A 24,652-nucleotide genomic window follows, 5' to 3' on the forward strand; every position below is an offset into this window, starting at 1 on the left:
ATAATGGCTGCATTATAGCATTCACAATGGAATGAAATGATCGACTGTTGTCACTTAGAATGAAGGGATGTGTGGGTGCATGCGTGCGTGTGTGTCTGTGACTGTGTGTGTGTGTGTGCGCGCGTGTCCGTGTGTGCGTGTGTTTGGTCAGGTGCAGAGGTGTATTAAGTTACGAACAGAGACAATTCTAAAGCCTTTTCACCTCCTTGTCATCTCTCCTCCTCTCCTCACCTCTTCTCTCCTCTTCGTCTCACATCCTGCTCTCTCTCCTGCGCTTTAATGTCCTCTCTCTTCCTCTTAGTGCGTGATGGTTAATCCTACACACACACACACACACACACGCACACGCACACGCACACGCACACGCACACACACCTGACTTATGGGTGTGCAGTAATAATTTGCCAGACCTTGGCAGCGCAGCGAGTACATTAGCATATAAATAGCAGATGCAGCGCGCGCCCATCACAGCCGACTACATTTAATTTTTGGTTTATAAGATTGAATGGGTTTTTAAACGCACGGCCATCAAACTTGCCAAGAGACAAATGAAGTCAGAGACCACTTGTCCGGGGCGCTGCCCCCCCGAATCATTTTTTAAAGGGATAAGAGACTTAGTTAAGCTGTGAAGCCAAGGGGCAGGATGGGAGGGGGAGCCAATGACGGGATGGGTGGGGGGGATTGGGGTATGACTGGAGACAACACAGAGCGAGCAGTGATATAAGCTCTACTTGGACTCTCACAGCACGCTGAGCACGCTGTAATTACGCTGTAATAGGAAGCGATTTTTTGCATTATCAACCTTGTGCCCATTGATGGTATTGTAGTGAAAGTGCTCACTGGAGCCTCGGCCCTCGACGGATGCCTGGTTTTGGACACTGATTTTGGAGAGTCCTTTTACGTTGGCCCCCATTGTTGCCGTAGTTCCCCCATAGCCAACAACGCGTTGCAACATTCTTAGCAGGTTCCCTCTTTCCCCTGCTGGCCTCCACAGAGGTCCACGTTTCTGACATCAGAATGGGTATGACATCAAGTGTCGTCCGTACCATTCTTGTGTAGAGGGTCTTTTCCCGCGGTGCTGTGAGTGAGTGTCCAGGTCTCGGCATATACGCTTTCTTTCTGCCCGACAGCGATAATCTACTATATACACCATAATGACGGAAGATGACAAAGTTACAAAATGTAACTGCTGGCTATGCAATCGCCCAGGACGAAGTTCACTGTCCTTTCTATTAGTAACACCCAGCGCCCAGGACAAAGTTTTACCCAAAAGACGAAATGTATTGATATGAAAACCGATCGCATCACTCCACAGCCTAGGAGCGCCTGTTGCGCAATCATCGTTATCAATGTTGCAGTGGGACGTCATCAAAAATCTTAAAACGTTAATAACTCCGATCTAAATCATCCTGTCCAATTCTAAGAAAAGATCCTGTGATAGACGGCCCCCCGCTGTCCACGCTAGTCGCGTTAGATTTAATCATGCTTCCCGCTGTCGATCGCCTTTAGAGTGTTTTGGCTACATTTAGCTTCTTCAGCCACATCCGGCATTACTTCCGGTTCATCAGTAAAAGTGCTCTGTTGCTATAAATCGATTGGGCGCTATGATTTAATGGATTAAATAACCCCGGGAAATCGGAGTGTTAACCTTTCACCTGCCATATTGTTTTTTGTTGTCATACAGTAGGGTTGTCACCATCATCAAATTGTAGTTGACTATTAATTCTAGTGTAATTGAAATTAGATATTTCATTGTGTTTTTGGCATTGGACATTGCAACATATAAAGCAACATGACATTTGTGTTTGCCTTTTAGGCTTTGTAAACTGCACAGTGACAGGGCAGATATGACAAATAACTTGAATATACAAATACATTACTGATGACGACTGGTACAGTACCACTAATGACTAATGGCTGCTATGGCCACAGGCCATGCATTTAATAATTTTATACTTTAAAAAATGGTTACAATGCTGATATTGTCATCATTTTTCCCAACACATTCATTCTTACAGGTGAACGGAAAAAAGTCTGGCGATTATGTAATATCTTTTATATTATCTCAAATAATTGCAATCAGCGGATTATTTTGTAATAATTGTGGCAGGCCTAATTATTATACACTGTCTTGCCACTGCTTCACCTTAGTAGACCTGTTTTGCGTATAGTGCGTGTGTGTGAAAAATGAGATCAGATCACCATGTACACAATGCAAGATAACTAGAACTCATATAAATGAGGCCTCCTTATCCATACAGCATAATGAGATGGAGATAGCTCTTTAATGTTGGTGTAAATGTGGGCTCTAGGTTTGAATCTGGCCCAAGACCTTAGTCGTATATCTTCCCCTTCTCTGTCCAAAATAGTGTTCAGATCAGTGGTTCTCAAAGTGGGGTAGAGGGGTACCCAGGGGTCCGTGAAAGGGTTCCAGGGTGGGAGTTTGATTTAACAATGTCTTGACAAGATATAAGGTACAACTGTCTGTTCTGTAGGTAGAGAGATGAAAGTGGAGAGAGAGAGAGTGAGAGAGAGAGTGTAACTCAGCTTAACAGTCATTCTTACACATTATCTCACTGTGTTACAATAACTTATTGACAAGTTTTTAACATGTTAATGAACAAATAAATGGAAAACAAAGAAATGGAAACAATCTGGGACACTATAATTGATGCTGATAAATGATAAATTACTACATATAGCCTACTATCTTGATTGGATACAATTGACAACCCGAAAATGAAATTTTCGGGAGAGATGGGGAGACACTACTTTTTGTATTAATTAACCACAAAATGTATAATATCACTTATTCAATTAAGTTCCACAGATAAAATAATTGGAACTATATAGAAAAGGTAAAATAGTAAAATCCAAACAAGAAAAGTTGTACTTTAGCTACCTTAACAGAGTTAACTCTCTTAAGTGAAAAACCTTTTTGAATCTTTGTCGTTGTTTTACTGTTTAAAGAGGTACTTATCTCTGTTCTTCACGATTTTCCTTTTCAATAGACTTTTCTTTTTTTTTAATTAATCGGTGAATCAGTTTTCCGTACACAGGTTAGGATGTAATAGAGCTGAGATAGCCATCACAGAAAGTGGCACATGGACTTGCTTTATGGAAACAACGCTATTGTCTTTGTCACTCTATTTTCTGTTGAAGAACTGCTGTATCCCTTAGTTTGTTTTATTTCTGTTCAAATATGTCCTATTTATCTTTGGCCGTGTGTTTTTTACCTCGTTACAATAACACATAGCCACTGCTTTACTTAAACCACTGCTTCTAATTTATCTTGCACTCTCCATTCCTTTAGTTTCTGTTAAAGAACCCGTTTTTTATCTCCTCGGGGGAACTCTGTTACTGCGTATGGAAGGAAGGATCTCCCCCCTGGAGAATAAACCAAAGTTGTGTTTAAATGCAAAGTAGGCCCGCAGACACAACTCGGCAGCAGAATGGGGGCCATATTTTAGCCGCGCGCCCTGTCAGCAAAATGTTTCTGGGGGAAAGTTAATTCTGCCCCGGTACGGTGAGACTTACAGCTCTGCCAGGCTGCACCGACAGGCCTTGATGTTATCGAGGCTGAATTAAGGTGAATTAGAGACAAAAGTGGGTGAGCGGGGGGGAAAAGCGATGACGTTAGGGCAGGTTTTTTGCACCGCAGGGCGATCAGTCCTGAGTCGTAGGTCGTTGATCAGAACCAAATAAAACTGGCCCTGGGATTACAATAGACAACGAAGAAAAGCTAAACAGACTATCTCTCTCTCTGTGTGTGTGTGTGTGTGTGTGTGTGTGTGTGTGTGTGTGTGTGTGTGTGTGTGTGTGTGTGTGTGTGTGTGTGTGTGTGACTGTGTGACTGTGAAATAAGTGTAGGAGCCTTAGCAACGCAGAGTAATGGAGAGGGTTTGGAAGGTGTTTAAACCTAGTAAATCTGGTTTCATTTACCATCACGCACTCTGCTTTCCTTCCTATGAAACCGATACGCTCCTCTAAAGCAGTGGGCTCCTGTGTTCAGCGAGGCTATTTGTAAAAATCTCTTTACATTAGAAGGAGAATTTGTAGAGATAGCGGCTTTGTTTGTTTTTTTACAGCTTCCCATTGCAGCAATCTTACCTCAATATGTGGAGGTTTTCTTGCAGATAGCCTTGCCCTGTTCGCATTTTTGAAAACTTCTCTTATTCCACTCATTGTTGATCTGATTAAATTAGCAATTATGTATGTATGTATGTATGTATGTATTTGGTTAAAATGGGTAGGGTTTAAAAAAAGGCAAGAGTTTGCTCTGGTGCACTGGCCTAAAAGTGGGTCCTTAAAAACTGCTGAAACTTCTGAAATGTATGTATGTGTAGGTATGTATGTATGTATGTATGTGTGTAGTATTTAAAAGGGGGGCTTTTTTGTAAAAAGCCCAGCCCACAATACCTTCATATATTTAAAACTAATCCAAAATAGGGTTACCAGTGAAGGGCAAAATGCCTATTCACTGGGGACTATGCAAGGCAGAGGCGTCCACCCCCCTGAGTCCAAGTTAGGCTAGACCGCATGTATGTATGTATGTATGTATTTGGTTAAAATGGGTGGGGTTTAAAAAAAGGCAAAAGCTTGCTCTGGTGCACTGGCCTAAAAGTGGGTCCTTAAAAACTGCTAAAACGTCTGAAATGTATGTATGTAGGTGGGTATGTATGTATGTGTGTAGTATTTTAAAAGGGGGGGCTTTTTAGTAAAAAGCCCAGCCCATAAAACCTTCCTATATTTAAAACAAATCCAAAATAAGGTTACCAGTGAAGGGCAAAATGCCTATTCACTGGGGACTATGCAAGGCAGAGGCGTCCACCCCCCTGAGTCCAAGTTAAGCTAGACCGCATACCTAAACCAATGTCCGAAATGTCTTCTAAAACCCAAGGGTAAAATGGATATAAAAATAGACAGTAATAAAACCACCTAAAACCATAAAGGAGTAAAAGTTCACAGCAAGGCCTGGAAACCATTTATTGATGGGACAGATAAAAGAACAGAAAGAGATAAAAATCAACTTCTTTCATTAAGACCAGTGGGTGTTACAGTTAGTAATTTTTTAATCCATCTGTGCTCCATGAGTTTCTGCTGTCCACTGGTCCATCGGACTCCACATTCCAGACCTGAAATGATGAGGTTAGCGATAGAATGGGATTGAAAGTGTGTGTATAGGGTTGTGTTTATGTCTGCTCGTTTGATGTGATATAAGTGTTGTTTGAGTCGTGTTTCTAGTGTGTGTCCGGTTTCTCCTATGTAGTGTTTATGACATTGTGTGCAGGTGATGATGTAGACTATGTTGGGTGTGGTCAGAGACAGAGGGTCCGTAATGGGGGAGGAAGTGTGACTATGGGGGTTGTTGATGAATTTGCGGGGTTTGAAATGGAGTGTATGTGGCTGTGGGGGCTTGGGAGGTAAAGTGGAAAATTTGGAATGCACAAGGAGGTCTCCCAGGTTCTTGTTCCTTCTAAGTGCTGAAATGACTTGATGTGCTTGTAATGGGGGGTAGGATTGTTGTGTAGTGGTGAAATTTTGTTTAAATTTGTGGTGAAGTGGTTGGAGTGTATGTGAAAATGTGGTTATGAATGGGAGTAATGTTTTAATTGTAGAGGAGCCGATGGCCTGGATGGTGAGAGAAGAAGAGTTGGAGGAGGGAAGACATAGAGGAGAGGGTAATGTGTGGGCCCCGTCCAGGTCCGTCCCTGTCCCTGCGCTAGAGAGGGGCCTCTGATCCGGGTGCATGCTCTGAGGTGGCTGGGGAAGAAAGCTGGGATTGAGGTTAGGGTTAGAATTGGGGATGAGAGGGTTAGGGGTAGGAGGCAGAGTGTTGGTGGAGAGTGACTGGGTGGGGGAGAGAGAGGCCAGGGCATTGCTCCTGATGGTACGTAAAAGTCTTTTACTATAACCTCTCCTTCGGAGGACTGTAAAGAGTGTGTGTGTGGCCTGATTGAAGTGTTCCCTATTGGATGAAATCCTGAAAAACCGAATGATTTGTGATTTGATGATACCTGCAAAAGTGTGCTTTGGGTGGTAACTGTGTTTGTGGAGTAGTGCGTGTGTGTCTGTGTCCTTAAAATATATTTTTGTCAGTAGTCGTTTATGTGTCTGGTCTATTGTATGAAAAAATACGGTGGTGTCCAGGAAGTTAATCTCTGTTGGATGAATTATGTGTTTGATGGTTATGGAAGCATGGTGTGTGTTCAAGATCTGTAAAAAGTTATCAAACTGTTGTAAGGTGTGTGGCCAGAGCCCTATGATGTCATCTAAAAATCTGAAATACATGGTGGGTTGTAGTGGACACTTTGCCAAGGCCTCTCTCTCCCACTCACTCATGTAAATGTTGGCATAAGCGGGTGCAAATTTCTTGCCCATAGCTGTGCCCTCTATCTGTAAATAGTGTTTGTTATTAAATGTGTATGTATGTATGTATGTATATGTATGTATGTATGTATGTATACGTATGTATGAGAAATTGTGAACAATTTGATATGATATAATTTGATAGGGTTGTCCCAATCGGATCGGGTGATCAGAAATCGGGGCCGATCACGTCATTTTCAAATGATCAGAATCGGATTGGGAGCCAAAAAACGTGATCGGGACATCCCTAGTATCATATTATATCCATATCATGATATTAGACTGGAAATTATCTGTGATTTGGGATATTATACTATTGTGATATGGCATAAACGTGTTACATAAAATATAAATATCGGATCGGGAAAAATCGGTATTGGCAGATGCTCAAAATCAAATGATCGGAATCGGATCAGGAGCCAAAAAACGTGATCGGGGACATCTCTAAATTTTGATAATAGTTTTTAGCATAACTTGCCAAAAATAGGGAAATAAATGGTAAATGGTGCATTTATATAGCGCCTTTATCCAAGGCGCTTTACATAGATTTTGCATTACATTCACCCATTCATTCCTGACCACAGTTCATACCAGCCCAGCTGACGACCTGCTCTACCTCCTGACCACAGTTCAGACCAGCCCAGCCCCAAGAGTTAAATTAACACTCATGATTTTGCTGCAGCGAGCTTAAACCGTTTAATTGCGCGTTAATTTAATAGAGAAGATTGTACTATGAACTAATTGTCCTATATGTGTGCTCAATGGAGAGAGAGAGAGAGAGAGAGAGAGAGTGGGTGGGTGGGGGTGTGTGTGTGTGTGTGTGGGTGTGGGTGGGTGGGTGTGTGTGTCTTGCTGTCCGTCTAGCAATGCAGGGTTGTGACACGGGTGACTGATTTTACACTCTGACTTCATTACCATCCCACCCCAGCTTTTGTGTGTGTGTCTGTCTGTGTGTGTGTGTGTGTGTGTGTGAGCGAGAGAGAGCGTGTGTGTGTGCGTGTGCGTGTGCGTGTGCGTGAGTGTGAGTGTGAGTGAGAGCATTTGTCAGTGAGAGCCATACCTCTAATCTGTAATATACACTAATTATACAATTCTAGTGTCCTGTATCAGCGATGCTGTAGTTTACGCACACAATCAAGCACACACACACACACACACACACACACACACACACACACACACAGGTTTGTATTACTATACTTGACGACATCAACATTTTAGGACCGCATTGGAAATAGCTGAAAAATAGAATCTCAGATGCTTGTAGTGCTGCTACAGTATGTTCCGGTGTGTCACATCGCAGCGCTAACCCTAACCTATGTATAAGGTAGGGAATACTCTAACTCCAATCCCTAAACCTGTGATCTAAATGTCTAATCCAAACCATTAATCATTTCCTATTCAATATATCTAAAACACAGAGCAGGACCTTGAAAATGGTCCTCACAATGTGTATTTCTCAACAATTGGCCTTCCCATCACAAGTATAGTAATACATGTACAGTACACACACGCACACGCACACACGCACACGCACACTCAGTGGTCTTATATGTTAATGAAAAAGCGGCGGTGAGCAGTGAGGGCTTAGTGTTGGGTTTTACAGCCGCTCATAAAGCTAATCAGTGTGATGATTACACTGCTATAGAGCACTGAGGAGGATTCCTATGGAACAAGTCCATTCCATCTAGCAGGAAAAATAGCTTGAGCATGCACGCGCGTGCAACTGTGTGTGTGTGTGTGTGTGTGTTTGTGTGTGGTGTGTATCGGTACTAGCTGTATGCCCTCTGCAATGAAGGACATAGCAGTGCAAACGCGCACACGCGAGCACACACACACACACACACACACACACACACACACACACACACACACACACACACACACACTGAAAATGACCCCTGTGTGTATAGGAGTATTGTGTTCTGCATTGTAGCCCAACCAATGGTTAACTACCTCACCAGAAAATTAAAAACCATAAATTCTGCTTAGTGCTGATAGCAGCTCATCACGCGCGCCTGCTCATGCACTCACACACACACACACACACACACACACACACACACACACACACACACACACACACACACACACACACACACGCACGCTTGTGCACGTGATTGCAGACGCGCCAATACACACATGGTGCTCTCCCCTGAGCAGAAAGGATGACACCACACCACTGAGAATGGAGAGAAAGAGATAGAGAGGGATATGGAAGTGACGGTGTGTCTAGAGCCCGACCGATGTCAGATGTCCTCTCTGTCATGAGTGGAAACCTTGTATGTCCAAAAACAATCAAAATAGCCGATATTCAAGCTCACAACAATTCGCATCATAGATCTGTAATTTTTGCTACTTTCGTGTAGTGGTGGAAAAAGTACTCATGCATTTTACTTAAGTAAAAGTATCAACACTGCAATGTAGAAATACTGTAGAAATACTCTGTTACAAGTAAAATTCTAAAGTACTCATTATGAATGTCTCATTTCACAAGTTTTCAAATGTTTTACAACTTTTGAATATAGCAGATCTTTGATTGATTGATTTTAATATTTATTAATAGTTTGCAGAATTACAGCACATTTCAAGCACAAACTCAATACAAAGACTGTTAACTGTGAGTGGACGACCCAATTAAGCATTACACTTGTTTACAACAGGGTCCACATTGTTCAATTCATCAAAATCTACATTACAAGCTCACGATGAGTCGCATTGCGACACATGGTGAGCTTGTAGATCCGCTATTTTCAAATCTATATATGGCGGAAGTGTGTAATTTATGTTTTTGTAATAATTAAAATCTACAGAGAAACTAGTAACTAAAGTTTTCAAATGATTGTAGTAAAAAGTAGAATATTTGTCTCTGAGGTGTAGTGCAGTGGAAGTAAAAGTATTGGAAATGGGAGATACTCCAGTGAAGTAAAAGTACAGTACTTGAGTAAATGTACTTAATTACTTTACAACACTGTTTTGTGTGACACTGTAGTCTGTAGTGTGACGAAGTAGGGCATTAATTTACGGAAAGAAAACTTGAAAAGTTGAAATATGGAGATACAACGTTTCTGCCCGATAGCAACGATATGTGTGTCTATATCGTTGACACAAGTGGGGTCCGAGGGACACCTGGGCGTCCCTGGACCCCAACTTTTGAGAACCACCGGTCTCAAGCTAATACATGCAAACTGGTGTGGGCAGTTGGGAAGTTTGCACATCGGCTAACCCCTAATTGAAATGTAACACCATGCCACACGTAATAAGTTGTACATCAGATTTGTTATGGAGGGGTGAAAAAGGTGGACCTAGAATAGTGCACTGGGGTACCCCGGTCAACTAAGTCTAAGTTGTAATTATATCTGTCAGAGATGACCGTATCCATCCATGTGTATATATGTTTGATCACTAAGATCTTCCACCATATTCTGCCTCCTCTTCCTCAGATGAAGGCCTCTGCCGTAGAGGGTGATGATGAGGATGATGATGAAGAGGATGATGACTTTGAAGAGGTTCCTGAAAAAGAGGGATTTGAACCTCACATTCCTGAACACCTCAGAGAGGAGTACGGTCAGTGTGACCACACACACACACACACACGCGCGCACATGCACACATGCCCACATGCCCCACACATATGCACAGGCATACACACTCTCAGTTCAAAGACAAAGAGCCACTTGAAACATAGATATATGTAAACAAACGCATACACGTGTGCACACACACACACACACACACACACACACACACACACAAACACTCACAAGGCACACGTGAATACACACACACTTCAAATACAAAGACACGTGTATAAATACTAATAAAAGCCCACTGCACACTTAATCCCCTAAAACCCTGAGATCAACTTCAAACACACGTGTGCGTGCGTGCGCACGCGCACACACACACACACACACACACACACAGCCTCATCAGTGCTTGTCTAAATAAACCTATGCTAAACTATTTAAAACCTCTCTTCTACCCCTGCTCATCGTGTGTGTGTGTGTGTGTGTGTGTGTGTGTGTGTGTGTGTGTGTGTGTGTGTGTGTGTGTGTGTGTGTGTGTGTGTGTGTGTGTGTGTGTGTGTGTGTGTGTGTGTGTGTGTGTGTGTGTGTGTGTGTGTGTGTGTGTGTGTGTGTGTGTGTGTGTGTGTGTGTGTGTGTGTGTGTGTGTGCGTGCGTGCGTGCGTGCGTGCGTGCGTGTGTGTGTGTGTGTGTGTGTGCGTGCGAGCGAGCGTGTGTGTGTTTATACAGACATGCATGATCCAAATTATTTATTTGAATGCTCTTGGCCAGGAGTTAGCAACCGTTAAATTGTTTGAACTTTAACCTATGAAAATAAAGAATGGCCACGTGCTATAAGGCGCAAGGCACACATGGGTCTTTTAACCCATTTTGTGCGGGAACCCCTTTTGGTATTTTAAACATTATGTTATAATTTAGCTATTGAAAATAGCAGATCTACAAGCTCATAGCGCGCCACCGAGTGGCGCGCTACGAGCTTGTAGGTCTGCTATTTTTGTAAAAATAGTGAAAATATTTATTTCAGAAAACTGGAGGATTTAGAAGATTTTATTTATTTATTTTGAGGTCAGGCCTAAATGGATTAATTAGTCATGGGTGTGTTGTGGGTACGTGTGCCTGCACACGGTGCGGCGCTAGTTGGAAGAGACACGAGTGGTTTTCTGCTGAGGAAATGGATGGGTTTGTGCAACAAGAATCCACCAACGCTGAGGAGAAATACGGAGACTCTTTCTTCTCCAGAACGCCCAAGTCATTTTCCTACTCTCTATTTTATGTCTTTATTTTTTTTGCAGCTTTACTGTTTCCTTAGATTAGACTATGGCGAGACATAAAATAAGCGTTCCTTTACGCTGTTGGAAGATGAGATGAGGAGATGTATTTATTTTTCCCCAGTGATATTGAATTTGTCATAACACTCATTCTATCACATTTGAGAATTCAATATATTGCCCTCAGTCTTCACCCTGTTCCAGTTTCCCTGTACTGTATGTGTGGTTTAACAGCATTGCGTTACTGTCTGACAGGAACCTTGTATCTCCAAATTTGGGTTTATAAATATTGAACCAATGAAAAGTATGAACAAGAGCTTGTGACTAAATAATAACTGCATTGGATCCATTGAAACGCACTTTTTTACATTACCTGAAAAGTAACCGTTTTGCATTCTGCACCCACCACTAATGAGCATTAGTGAAGACCAATTATTTGAAAATACAGGTTGAAAATGGTTAATGTGGTCCTGTGGGTCCATTTGGTAACATTTGTACACTCTTGGAGTTAAATGACGACTACAGATTTTCCTTCTGTGCGTGCACCTTATGGTAGTTCTAGGCTATACGTATAATAAATGGGTATTGTAATAGCTCTGAATTCCTCCAATGTATGCTAGCTTTGCACATCGTAGATGCGCTTCAGGCGGTAGGGATTAGGTCACAGGTCAAATGTTCTCGTCATTAACCAGCCTATTGGCTGTGTTATTACTGTGTGTCCTGCACAGTGCAGCCTGTTTATCTCCTATTGACACATTGTCATTAGAAATGTTGTCTGTGTCGCTGTGGAGCCGGCCTGCAGTGCAGTGCTCCGGGCAACAGCGCACCACCGCTCCCATCTGCCCTCGCCATGAAGGACATTAGTTTGGTTATTGCTAAGTCAGCCATATTCCCCACATACAATTTACAATTTAGGTATTTAGCAGACGCTCTTATCTGGTGCAACTTACAATAAGTATAAGGTAATCACATACATAGAAATAGAATGCAGAGAGAGAGAGAGAGAAGGTGTAGAGCCTTAAGAAACTAGGATCCCAGGTAAACCAATAAACAATATTATGCTATCAAAATAACAATCTGTGCCCAGGCGGTGGCGTAACCGTCTGGGCACCCGACTGGTGATCCAGTCGCAGTGTGCCGCGGGTTCGACTCCCGAGCCCGACACGGCCTTTACTGCATGTCATCCCCCCATCTCTCTCCCGTTTCCTGTCAGCCTACTGTCTGTCCCTTCAAAAGAAATTAACAATAAAAGATATATTTTTAAATATCTTAAAAAATTAAATAAAAATAACAATCTGTACATTGAAACTGTAGGATACCAGATAAACAATGAATGCATCTGATTAAATAACATGCTATCTAAATTACATTCTTAACATTGTGGTCAAGAAAACAAAAAAGTAATAACAAAAACATGAGAGCGAGTGACCAACACATGTCTGCATGGTAGAGACATACCGTATCTTGGTGAACATCAGTACAGGCAGGGACGGGTACAGGGAGAGTGAAGTGCTAGGGACAGAAGTGGAGTCTGACGAGGTGAGTGCTAGGGGGTGAGGTTGAGGTGAGTCTTCAGATTAAGGCGGAAAATTGGAAGCAAGTGTGCAGTTCTGACTACAATGGGGAGTTTGTTCTACAGTTTGGGAGCCAGAACAGAACTTGTGGAGCGTTGTCCCGGGCGTTTTAGGGATGGTTCAGACAGCTTTCCTGTGTTGGCCGATCTGAGTGAGCGGGAAGGGTTGCAGGGTTGGACCTGTAAGAGTCCATTCAATTTGGACCGTTGGTGGTCCCCGGACCCCACGTTGAGAACCAGTGCCCTAATTGCTTTGCTGGGTCAGCCATGTTTGAGTGTCGCTGTGGCGGTGACCTTTGACCTGCCGCCAAGCAGGCACACGGAGCTCTGTTCAGAAGCACAAGTCTGTGTTGATAGATTGAGGAACCTTTTCTACTTGTTAGCGCTGCGCTATTCTTATTTCCTCCTCCCACCTCCTTTCTGTTAGGAATCAATTCTACGCTAATGTAATTAGATGGTATCTGATGCTCCCAAAACAGACCTGTGTGTGTGTGTGTGTGTGTGTGTGTGTGTGTGTGTGTGTGTGTGTGTGTGTGTGTGTGTGTGTGTGTCAGGGTGTGTGTCAGGGTGATTAGTGGGCTAGGTAATGATTTTCAGGGGCCATGCCAAATTAACAATGCAACCTCCTTAATGAGCTCCCATTATCGCTGCACATTAGCCCTGAGACCAGATTTACACCCCACACACACACGCGCGCCCCAGCTCTCTCTCACACACACACACACACACACACACACACACACACACACACACACACACACACACACACACACACACACACACACACAGCGTTTGTACTGAAATGTCTAATTTAGGGCCTTGATTTCTCTACCATTGAAACATCATAAGCAGAAGTAGATTCATTAGAAGCAGAACTCTGGCTCTTTTCACTGCCATCATTTACGTTTCGTGTCTCAAGTCATGTCGTGTCTCAACTTGGAGAGGCAAAACCTGTAGGGCTATTCCCAACCTAGCGTAGAGGGTATGCGTGATTGCACGTACCCGGAAGTTATGCGGGCATGCCTACTGAGTGGCAAAAAACTACTTTCTGGCATTGACAGCCCATACATCCAACCAGAAAGCTCCGATTGCTGATTTAACGGCGTTATCACTTTGCCACTTGACTCACTTTATGCATGTGAATACCAGGGCCCATTACTTAGGGGCCGACTGTTGCAAGTCGGCCCCTAAGTAATTGTCAGAACACTACAATTATAACATTAATACCGGTATGTAAATTAAAATAAATAAAACGTGAATGTAAAAAAGAAAATACATATAATGTTTGTCTTTAAAAACTTGGAAAATGTGTTTTCATTGTGATGCCAATACTTAGCAACCATGTTGGTTCCGTTGACCCAAAGCAGGAACACAATCTATTGATTAATCATTGAAATAGAAAATAGAAAATGCACACGGCCCACCCATCTGACCACGTAACACTTATCCTACAAGGCTCCTTCAGTGAAGTTTGCTGAGTTGTTTGATTCTCTGGCGGCAAGCTAAGCTAGTAGGGGATAATATTCTCAATTGTATATTGAGGACAGGCATTCTTTTTGGACCGTTTTGTATTTGGATGGAGTATCGAACATTCTGTGAACAAGGTCAGAGAAGCTCCCTCCGGTGACGCCCATGGGCATCTCGGTCTCTCACACTAGAGAAGTCGTTACATAGAGAGTACAGTACATCAAAATATTCAGAGGAACAGTGTCCGTCTTAAACCTTGAGCCATCCCAGCCAAGCAAAGTGGGCCAGGCCAGTTCTTCCCCCAAGGAAATAATGCACCATGGGGAAATGTAGGAATACTGCAACTTCCTGAAACAAATGGCTGGGTGAACTTTATGGTAATTGTTGTTGTTGGGACTCCCAGGGGTTATTGTAGGGGGTGCCAGGGAGTCCCCAGCTAAACGATTTATAGTTAGGAACCAAATGTACCCTTAAGGTTCTTTAACTAAGATTGGACAAATGTACAATTTACAAGTGTACTGTGCATTTTGTACACTCTCAGGGTTAAATAAACACTGAGGATTTTAAAGGGGTCCCATCAGAGACAGAAAATGTCCATGGCCTAATGCATATCAAACTGGGGGTCCCTGAAATGAAAAAGGTTGACAGTAATTATATTCTATGATAAGTATCAGTAATGAACTATAATGCATCAACATGTCAAAAGCATGTTTATCTTCAACAGCCACAGGCACTTCCTCTTTCCTACATTTCTTTCCACTAGCAAAATCATTTCATTACAAGTGCTCTCTCTCTCTCCTCTCTCTCTCTCCACCTTCTCCATTCTCTGCTGTCATTCCGATAGATACTCTATCTGTCCTCTTATCCCTCTCTCTGCTGTCAGGACACTATCTCTCCTTTTCTCAAATTAACATTTTAATTACAGGCTTCTGCTCAAGCCTGGACGAATCAATATTTCACTCTCTCCCTCTTTCTCTCTCATTCCCGTCTCCGTCTCAATCTGTCCCTTTCTCTCTCACAAACGCCATTTCCGTGTCCCATTTCTCTCTCTCTCTCTCTCTCTCTCTCTCTCTCTCTCTCTCTCTCTCTCTCTCTGTCTCTCGCCCTCCCTCCCCCTCTATTTGTGTCCATTGATCTGTAGGCCTTAACATCTGCAGCCTCCTGGGCTGCAGACAAATCTCTGCCATGTTAGATCCATTTGAAGCCAGTAGAGAGGATTTGCTCGTATTTCACCTGTAGAGAGGAGGAGGAAAGAGGAGAGATAGGGAGTAGGGCCGCAGCTTTCACCTGTAGAGAGGAGGAGGAAAGAGGAGAGATAGGCAGTAGGCTATAGGGAGTAGGGCCGCAGCTATCCATAATCTTATTGGCGTCAGTTTTTCGGATAATCGAGAAGCATGTTCTAAAAAGCTGTCGCGTTGCAATGTGACACGCTGTCAGCTTGTTGATCGTCTATGTTTGGACTTTGGAGGGGGCTTAGTACAGACAAGTTGTTCCCAAACTGGGGGTCGGGACACCAAATGATCTTGGGTGAACAGAACATCCGTTTGATACATGTGTATGAGGCCTCACTCAACAGTAACCAGTATAAGTGTATACAGGGTATCTTTCTACTAGTCCATTTTAGTCTAGATTTTACTTGACATAGATTATTTTTAAATTTATTTTAAGGCAGTCGACGAAATTTTTCTTTTAAGTCGACAACATGCATGAAACAAATCCTATGTATTCCTATACCAGGTCTGGAGCCCAGTCCGTCCACCTCCACTGCACCAACCAAAAGGAAACCTGCACTTCCTCCCTCCTCCTCTTCCTCCTCTGGCCCCGCCCTTCACAGGAAGTTGAAGAGGGTTCTGGAGGAGGAGCAGGACCCGACCCGTGCCGCCGCCACCCTGCGCCTCCTACGACAGCGCCTCCCACAGGAGGCAGAGCCAAGGTACACTCCTGTCCCAAAGAAATGGCTCTTTGCCACTGTGATTTGATTGATTGATCGATTGATTGAATACTTTCTTAACAATGTTAATGGTAGACGTAGTTCCGTCAAAGTTTATGAGGATAACACAAAAATGAAGGGTTAACCGAATTACTGTTGCAGCTAATGAAGATGGAGCTGATTGAATTACGCTACTTCATGTGGTCATTCTATAGACCGGAAAAAAGGGAAAGAAATGTAGCTCTTAAAGTATGTACTCAGACTTGAAGGTTATGAATCTGATCTGGATAAAAGTGGACAAAAATCTGTTTTTGAGGAATAACACACCAGTGAACCAATCAGAATCAATCATTCAACCAAGCTGTGTAACGATTAATAATAATAATAATAATCCATATCTGGTGTACTCGGCTGTCTCTGAGTTCTCTGTATTTCTGCTAAAGTCGTGTTGAATGAATGTTTTTGTTGGAGCGTTACACCATCACTTCACTGGTTGACTTTCTCCTTAATCAAAAGACGGAACATCACTTGTTTGATAACAGAGCGCTCCACTCTACAGCCTGGGTCTATTAGGGAACATTCAATGTCATTTCCAGTTGGGCGGAATTATTATCCATTTTAATAGATGGGATCAAAAAACTAAAAACGCGAATAACTCTGAATGTAAATCAATGATTCCAATTCCAACTGCATCCATCAACAAAAAAAGCCTCATAATCAAAGTCAAAGTCTGATAGTTACTACAGGTTTAGGATTCAATTAATAATGCATTTGGGTCAATGGGGCAAAATAACCTGTGAGTACAGATTGCTGTAATGATCAGAAGGCTGCCCTGAAGACATGGTTAACTTTTGGGTCAAAAAACCTAAAGGAAAAATCCATAATAATAAAAAAAACAACCAGAGTTGTAGTTACAATCTAAGCTTTGTGTGGTACTCCAACATAAGTGACATTGGAGGTGCAGACAGACAGACAGACAGACAGACAGACAGGTTGGCGGTACACTTTCTGTGAGAGAGAGCGATAGAGTCCACTACTGCACTACTTGCAACAATTGGATCTAGAAGTAGATGGCAAACACAACCAACTGCCTGTGCTGTGATATTGCAACAAAAAAGTGTCAATAGCCCGAAGTCTCTCTCTTTCTCTTTTTCTTTCTCTCTCTCTCTCTCTCTCTCTCTCTCTCTCTCTCTCTCCAGTAGCACATCAGAGGAGGTCAGAGGTGAGTCTTGTCCTCCCAGCGCAGCGTCCAGGCAGGACGTCCCCCACGCTCCAGTCGTCCCATTCGGTTTGGACTTGTTCTACTGGGGTGCGGAGCAACCCAGCGCTGGGAAGATCATCAGGTACTTGCACACACGCACGCACACACACACACACACACACGCACGCACGCACGCGCGCACACACACACACACACACACACACACACACACACACAACACTCAGCAGACACAAAGGAGGCAGTTGAGTCATTTGTATGTGGGTGCTTGACCACTAGAGGGCGAAACAGAATGACAACCAATAGTGAACATGGGACATGTTGACTATTGGTGTACAGTGTACACCATGTTTTATATTGTAGATCTAACCAGAACACATTGTGAATTTGATTCAAAAATATTGTTTCATGAAGACCTTTTGTTCACTACTTCACCCCATTTAGGCCTGAGGCCGATTCTAAAAACACCTTCTAAAGCCTAACCTAAGGTTTCTGAAAATCTTCAAATCCAGGGACCCCCCAGAAGCAAAGATTTGAGTTAAAAACGTTCGCTCTGAAAGAATATGTATTCAAAGATTTGTGCCACATTTTCACGATCTTTCAAAAATAGCAGACCTACAAGTTCATAGGGCGGCACTCGTTGCAGCGCTATGAGCAATGTTGGGTCTGAGCAAACAGTCAAACCTCCTGAGCAGACATCAGCAACTAATGCCAACAGGTCACACAGGTGTGATTTTTTTTCTTTTTTCCAAATGGATTTTGGTATATGAGTGAATCAATGAATAGTTACATAAGGTTACGCAAGTTACAACATTTTTATTTTATATCAAGGTGGTAGGCTAGCAATTTTAGGAATATTCTGTTAGTCTATATCAGTGGTTCTCAACCTTTTCAGGCTGTGACCCCCCCAAAGTAATCATATTTGAACTGGGGACCCCCAACCCAGACAAGCAACAGAATGGTTCCACAGATAAATATTGTGAAAATAGCCGATCTACAAGCTCGTTGTGAACTTGTAGATCGGCTATTTTCACAATTGTTGCCTCTTTCTTTATCATTTAATAATCTGGCCAATGTTTGACCATTTTTTATAGCATGGTTTGCTGATTACTTTTGATGCAGTAATGGTATTTTTTCTTTTAGAGCCTTTGAGGTATTATAAAAGTCTTAAACTGTCATCTGGGATCCTCCCTCCACCCCCAAATCATGTGGGGACCCACAGGTTGAGAACGACTGGTATATGAATACTCAATTGTGCATTACATGGGGGGCATGAGAAAACTTAAAAACATTTTTGAAACACACACACACACACACACACACACACACACACACACACACACACACTAAGACAAGTTTGTTGGTGTGTCTTTGAACTCCTAGTTCCTCAGATTGTCGAACGTCAGCAGCCCCCTTCCATCCGTTCGCTTTTTAAATCTAATGTCCCATCAACGCACGGGTCCAAGGCTCTAAGCAACGCAATCTCATCTGGTTCTTGGGGTTTCACACTGACTGCAGTGCTGCCTGCTCCTTACGTCTCCACCTAAGGTCCTCACTCGCCGCACAGACGGCGCAGTCATACACAGGAGGAGAGGAGAAGAGACCAAAGAGTCAAAAAAGGAGGGGAGGAGACCTGTCTGTCGCCTCGCCTGTGTAATCTAAATAAACTGTGAAGTAAATAGAAATAAAGTGTGGGCAAATGTCGACTCGGGATAGGTATTTATTACTGTAATGTAGATGATACTCAGGGGGGAAACACCTTTTTCTTTTAAAGAAAACTTTTTTTTTACAACTTTTTTTTTACATCTGTGCGCGCGAGAGCATTTGGCCATGTGCGCGCACGGGCGCACCTTAGGGGGAACATTGGCTATGAGCTTGTAGATCTGCTATTTTTCAACAGCTAAAGCATAACATAATGCTTAAAACACCAAAAGGGGTTCCTGCCCAGATTGGGTTAAAGACAACATGATTGTGCTGATGCTATTCCAGGTCAGCAGCTCAGCATCAGTTCTGGGTGCCGTGTGAGGAGGAGGGCCAGGAGGTGGTGAACGAGGAGCTGGAGGCCGAGAGCAGGAGCAGGTTCATCTCCTTCCCCGGGAGGTTCACCCCCGTCGGACACTACTGCCACGCCCCCCTGCCCAACGGCACGCTGTGTCAGAGGCAGGACCGCCTGAAGGTACCGGGGCACACGCACACACACACACACACACACACACACACACACACACACACACACACACGTACTGTATATATTCTACGATCTACATCAACAACAGTTCCCAAACTTTTTAGCTGGAGACCTCAGGGTTTCCTGCCAGGACCATAGAGTATTAAAAGGATAGAGACTAAACTGGTGCGAAGCTCCGCCCCCTCCGCTATTCATGTCAGTGGAAGTTGCTCAGTGGCGTTTTGAAGCACCCGGAAGGCTGCCGGAAGTACCGTCTATTTGCTGATTCAGCATTTCACTTCCGCATTTGGACACCAAATTTTGGTGTCCAAATGAGGAAGTGCAGCTGGGCTTTACATTGGGCGCTCGGTTGCACGGGGTTTCCTCGTCAATAATCCACGGGTCCGCCTGCAGTCCTTCCTCTTACCACTAGGGCCCAGCGCTTCAACATTGGAGTGCATAGCTGGCCCCTTGGCCAGGACTGACATTTGATTCAGCTTCACTTCCTTCCACTGAATTTTGAATTGGGATTGATTGGCGGTCTGTCTGTCCAACCAGTGTCCTTTTCATGGGGTGATCATCCCTCGTGACGCCCAGGGTCGACCAATCAGAGCGGAGGACAGAGTACGGGAGGAGAGAAGGAAGAGAGAGGAGCAGCCTGGTAAGAAACCCACACACGCACACACATATGTGTTTTCGCACGCAGGTTCAGTTTTCCATTTCCTGAAAAGGAACCTTTATTGATGATGTTTATGTACATATATCTATCTATCTTCTATCTATCTATAAATGCACCAAGTCTCTGTCTGTACGTACGTGTGTGTGTGTGTAATCCACGTAACTCGAGAACCGTTTTCCCCACCGACTTCAAATTCAACACACCACCTCAGGGAGTGCAGTGCCCGGTGTCGAGTCCGTCGGCAGGGCCGGTTCTAGGCGTAGGCGAACTAGGCGGTCGCCTATGGCCTCAACCACTGAGGGGGCCTCGTCACAGGGAGAAGATTTTTTTTTTTCATGTATCCCTTACATGGGCTACTGGCCACATGTGGCCCCCACCTAGCTTCTTAATTTTGATCTCAAAGTGCACCAGATTGAAGCATTTTCATGACAAATTTACAATTTTTATCCGGCGTGGCAAAGCAGCAGGAGGGGGGGGGGCCTCTGTATAATATGTTGCCTAGGGCCTCAAAAGGCCTAGAACCGGCACTGGGACCACTACCAGTTCACCTGTAGTAAGTCTCATGGTCGGGGGGGTAGGACCAAGTCTCATGGGATTTGGGATTTGTTTATAAACATTTTGTTATTTGTTTATAAACATTTGTGATTTGTTTATAAACATTTTTTGATTTGTTTATAAACATTTGTGATTTGTTTATAAACATTTTGGGATTTGTTTATAAACATTTGGGATTTGTTTACAAACATTTGGGATTTGTTTATAAACATTTGGGATTTGTAAGTCTCATGGGGGGGGGTAGGACCACTTCCAGTTGACCTGTAGTAAGTCTCATGGTCGGGGGGGTAGGACCAAGTCTCATGGGATTTGGGATTTGTTTATAAACATTTTGGTATTTGTTTATAAACATTTGTGATTTGTTTATAAACATTTGTGATTTGTTTATAAACATTTTGGGATTTGTTTATAAACATTTGGGATTTGTTTACAAACATTTGGGATTTGTTTATAAACATTTGGGATTTGTAAGTCTCATGGGGGGGGTAGGACCACTCAGGGCCGGTTCTAGGCATAGGCGAACTAGGCGGTCGCCAAGGGCCTCAACCACTGAGGGGGCCTCGTCACAGGGAGAAGATTTTTTTTTTTTCATGTATCCCTTACATGGGCCACATGTGGCCCCCACCTAGCTTCTTAATTTTAATCTCAAAGTGCACCAGATTGAAGCATTTTCATGGCAAATTTACAATTTTTATCCGGCGTGGCAAAGCAGGAGGGGGGGGGGGCTCTGTATAATATGTTGCCTAGGGCCTCAAAAGACCTAGAACCGGCACTGACCGTCGGATAGCCGGTTGTCCAGAACCAGCACAAAAGCCTCTGCCCATGCAGGCTCTGGACACCCCTATATCTCCATATATGGAGTTGACCTGTTCTGACATCATTCTGACATCTGCATAGACTCCATATTTGGGCATGCATGACAAAGAACTCCATATATGGGTATAAAAGGGACACAGACATAATAACTGGGTGGGGCATCCATTTCCAACTTGCATCGTTCCAAGTAGGCCTGGCACCGCTCAAGTACAATTTAGGCATTTAGCAGACACTCTTAATCCAGAGCTATTTACAGTAAAGCATGAACAAATGCAATAACGATATATCGCCATGAGGCGAGATTACATTTTTACTGTGGTTCTCACTGTCGAGCTGGACCTGAACCTGGAGGCCGCCATTGTAACGATCGCCTTACATTAGCATTACCAGAAACGTTAACATGGCGGGAGCGATGCGAGACAAAATCACAAATTGCATCCGAACCTCGGATGGATCAGAAAAAGCACGGACACGCACGTTGCATTGTGGCCCGGACGGTTAGCTCAACTGTCTGGGCACCTAGGCTGCCAAGCCAGCCGGACGGCATGCCGCGGGTTCGACTCCCGAGCCGAGCCTGACGGCCTTTGCAGCGTGTCACTCCCCATCTCTCTCTCTCCCCCTTTGTACTGTTCACTATCAATAAAGGCATAAAAGACCCAAAACAAATCTAAAACAATATTCCAGACTAACTTTTTCTCAGGTAGCACTGGTGCCACCTACCTTTTACCACCAACTGGTGCCACCTACCTTTTACCACCAACTGGTGCCACCTACCTTTTACCACCAACTGGTGCCACCTACCTTTTCAGTTGGTAGCGCCACCACAAATTAGGTAGCAGCACCATTCTTTTCTATTCATACATGACCTTATCATGCCCCCACATCGGGCGCCATTTATTTATGTAGTGGTTTCCACCATTAAAGGTTTGAAATGAATCATAAAAACCCCTACAAAGGTCACTGTGTAAAAAACAGCAACCTACCTGGTTATACTTCAAAATAGTCCGTTCTGCACCCATCTGGTAATAGTCCGTTCTGCACCCATCTGGTAATAGTCCGTTCTGCACCCATCTGGTAATAGTCCGTTCTGCACCCATCTGGTAATAGTCCGGCCCATCTGGACAACAATCATATTTCTGTTTGTGTGTGTGTGCGGGTGTGTGTGTGTGTGTGTGTGTGTGTGTGTGTGTGTGTGTGTTGGGGGGGGGGGGTGTGTGTGTGTGTGCGCGCATGCACGCATGTGCGAGCGTGTGTGTGTGTGTGTGTGCAGCTCGCACGTGCAAATCTCTTCAGAAGAGATTCAGCAATCTGCAGGATGTCCACTGGCTGCCTGCAGTGTCTTGTTAACGTGTGTGTGTGTGTGTGTGTGTGTGTGTGTGTGTGTGTGTGTGTGTGTGTGTGTGTGTGTGTGTGTGTGTGTGTGTGTGTGTGTGTGTGTGTGTGTGTGTGTGTGTGTGTGTGTGTGTGTGTGTGTGTGTGTGTGTGTGTGTGTGTGTGTGTGTGTGTGTGTGTGTGTGTGTGTGTGTGTGTGTGTGTGTGTGTGTGTGTGTGTGTGTGTGTGTGGGGCCATGGCGAGCTGTCCAGTGAATTGTGAAATAGCATCTTTTGTTACTAACTACACTATCGATCCAGCAGTCCATCTATCACACCTACACACACACCCATCCACATTTACTGTCCACAATAGCACCTCTGTGTGTGTGTGTGTGTGTGTGTGTGTGTGTGTGTGTGTGTGTTTTGGAGAATCAATGTCACGGTGAGAGGGAGAGATGGACTCTGGTTGGTTGATGGACCCTTTAGATTTGAGACACATTCTCTGTTTCAGTATTTATATTCACTGTCTCGTAGAGATTTATACTTGCTTGCACACCGGTTTCACACACCAAAAAATAGCACCTATTATGACATGCCCCCCAAAAAGGGACACTAGGTTTCATGTGGTTAAGGTTAATTTGGCTAGTGGTCCAACCCAACAAGAACTGTTTTCTGTTTCGGAAGGGCTTGCCGATCTAAAGAAGGTTCCGAATACAAAAGTATTTCAGCCTCAGAACTCAGTTCTGAACACTCAATAATTTGTCCATATTGCTCAAAGAATCTGCCTAGCAACATCGCGACTCGCTCTGTCGCTCGAGGCACTGAAGCAGTGAACAGCCATTGCTGGGAGTGGACAGGGAGTGGATCTCCCTCTGACAAACTGTGGTGCGTTTCCCATGGATGTGTGGAGGTTTTGCCATTTCTTGCCACAGGTTGTGTTTATGCATGGTCACTACAGTTATTTCAGAGGTGTTTGTACCTCCTGGAGGTTGGCTCGTGAGACTAGTACCTCCTTTGTGTCCGGGTAGCTCAGTCGGTAGAGCACTCTCCTTTCGAGCGCAACCGCCAACTCAGCATACGGAGCACGGCTTGATGTCGTGCAGTAAGTACTGGGAGCTGATGGTAGGTGTTGTGCTCCACCTCAGCATTCCATCTCCCATTGGTCTACTCTAGCGCATTGAAGCGGTGATAGACTCCCACACCCTAGCTGATACCGACAATAAGCCTCTCTGACTTAGGCTACTTACTTACTTAGTACCTCCTAGCGAGTATCGGAAAAGATGCCGTTAATGCATAAAATTCCGATATCACGTAATTTATCACATGAGGATATTTCATTTACAGTCATATTTTAATTGCTTCAGTTGATGTTGCACGACTGTTTTCAAGGTCCATTATTTTGGAAAAAGGGTAAAAGAAAAACACTGGAAAAAAACACAGCAATCAACAAGGACCTTCTGTAGGCCTACACATTAGCAATTATGAATGCAATTTCCAGGCCCCCCAAACACTCAGAGTCCAGGACCCCCAAACACTCAGAGTCCAGGACCCCCAAACACTCAGAGTCCAGGACCCCCAAACACTCAGAGTTCGGCTAGTCTCAACATCTCGGAGGTGCAAGAACAGTCGAACAATGTTCTGACACTCACAGGCACTGCCCTAGAACGAGTTCTGTGTGTGTGTGTCTGTGTGTCTGTGTGTGTGTGTGTGTGTGTGTGTGTGTGTGTGTGTGTGTGTGTGTGTGTGTGTGTGTGTGTGTGTGTGTGTG

At 43.9% G+C, this 24,652-nt stretch overlaps 1 protein-coding gene across 1 annotated transcript in view; it reads left to right on the forward strand.

Annotated features, from left to right (window-relative positions):
* The window catches only part of uvssa (UV-stimulated scaffold protein A), a 48,972-nt gene that overhangs the window by 19,728 nt on the left and 4,592 nt on the right, over positions 1 to 24,652 (forward strand). The window contains exons 11-15 of the mRNA XM_080774099.1: positions 9,813 to 9,936; positions 15,942 to 16,137; positions 17,334 to 17,477; positions 19,343 to 19,529; positions 20,079 to 20,181. Coding sequence (XP_080630225.1) covers positions 9,813 to 9,936; positions 15,942 to 16,137; positions 17,334 to 17,477; positions 19,343 to 19,529; positions 20,079 to 20,181 — 754 coding nt within the window. The remainder of the gene's footprint in view (positions 1 to 9,812; positions 9,937 to 15,941; positions 16,138 to 17,333; positions 17,478 to 19,342; positions 19,530 to 20,078; positions 20,182 to 24,652) is intronic.

This window comes from Protomyctophum bolini, assembly GCF_963924005.1.
Source record: "Protomyctophum bolini genome assembly, chromosome: 10".
Taxonomy (NCBI): Eukaryota; Metazoa; Chordata; class Actinopteri; order Myctophiformes; family Myctophidae; genus Protomyctophum; species Protomyctophum bolini.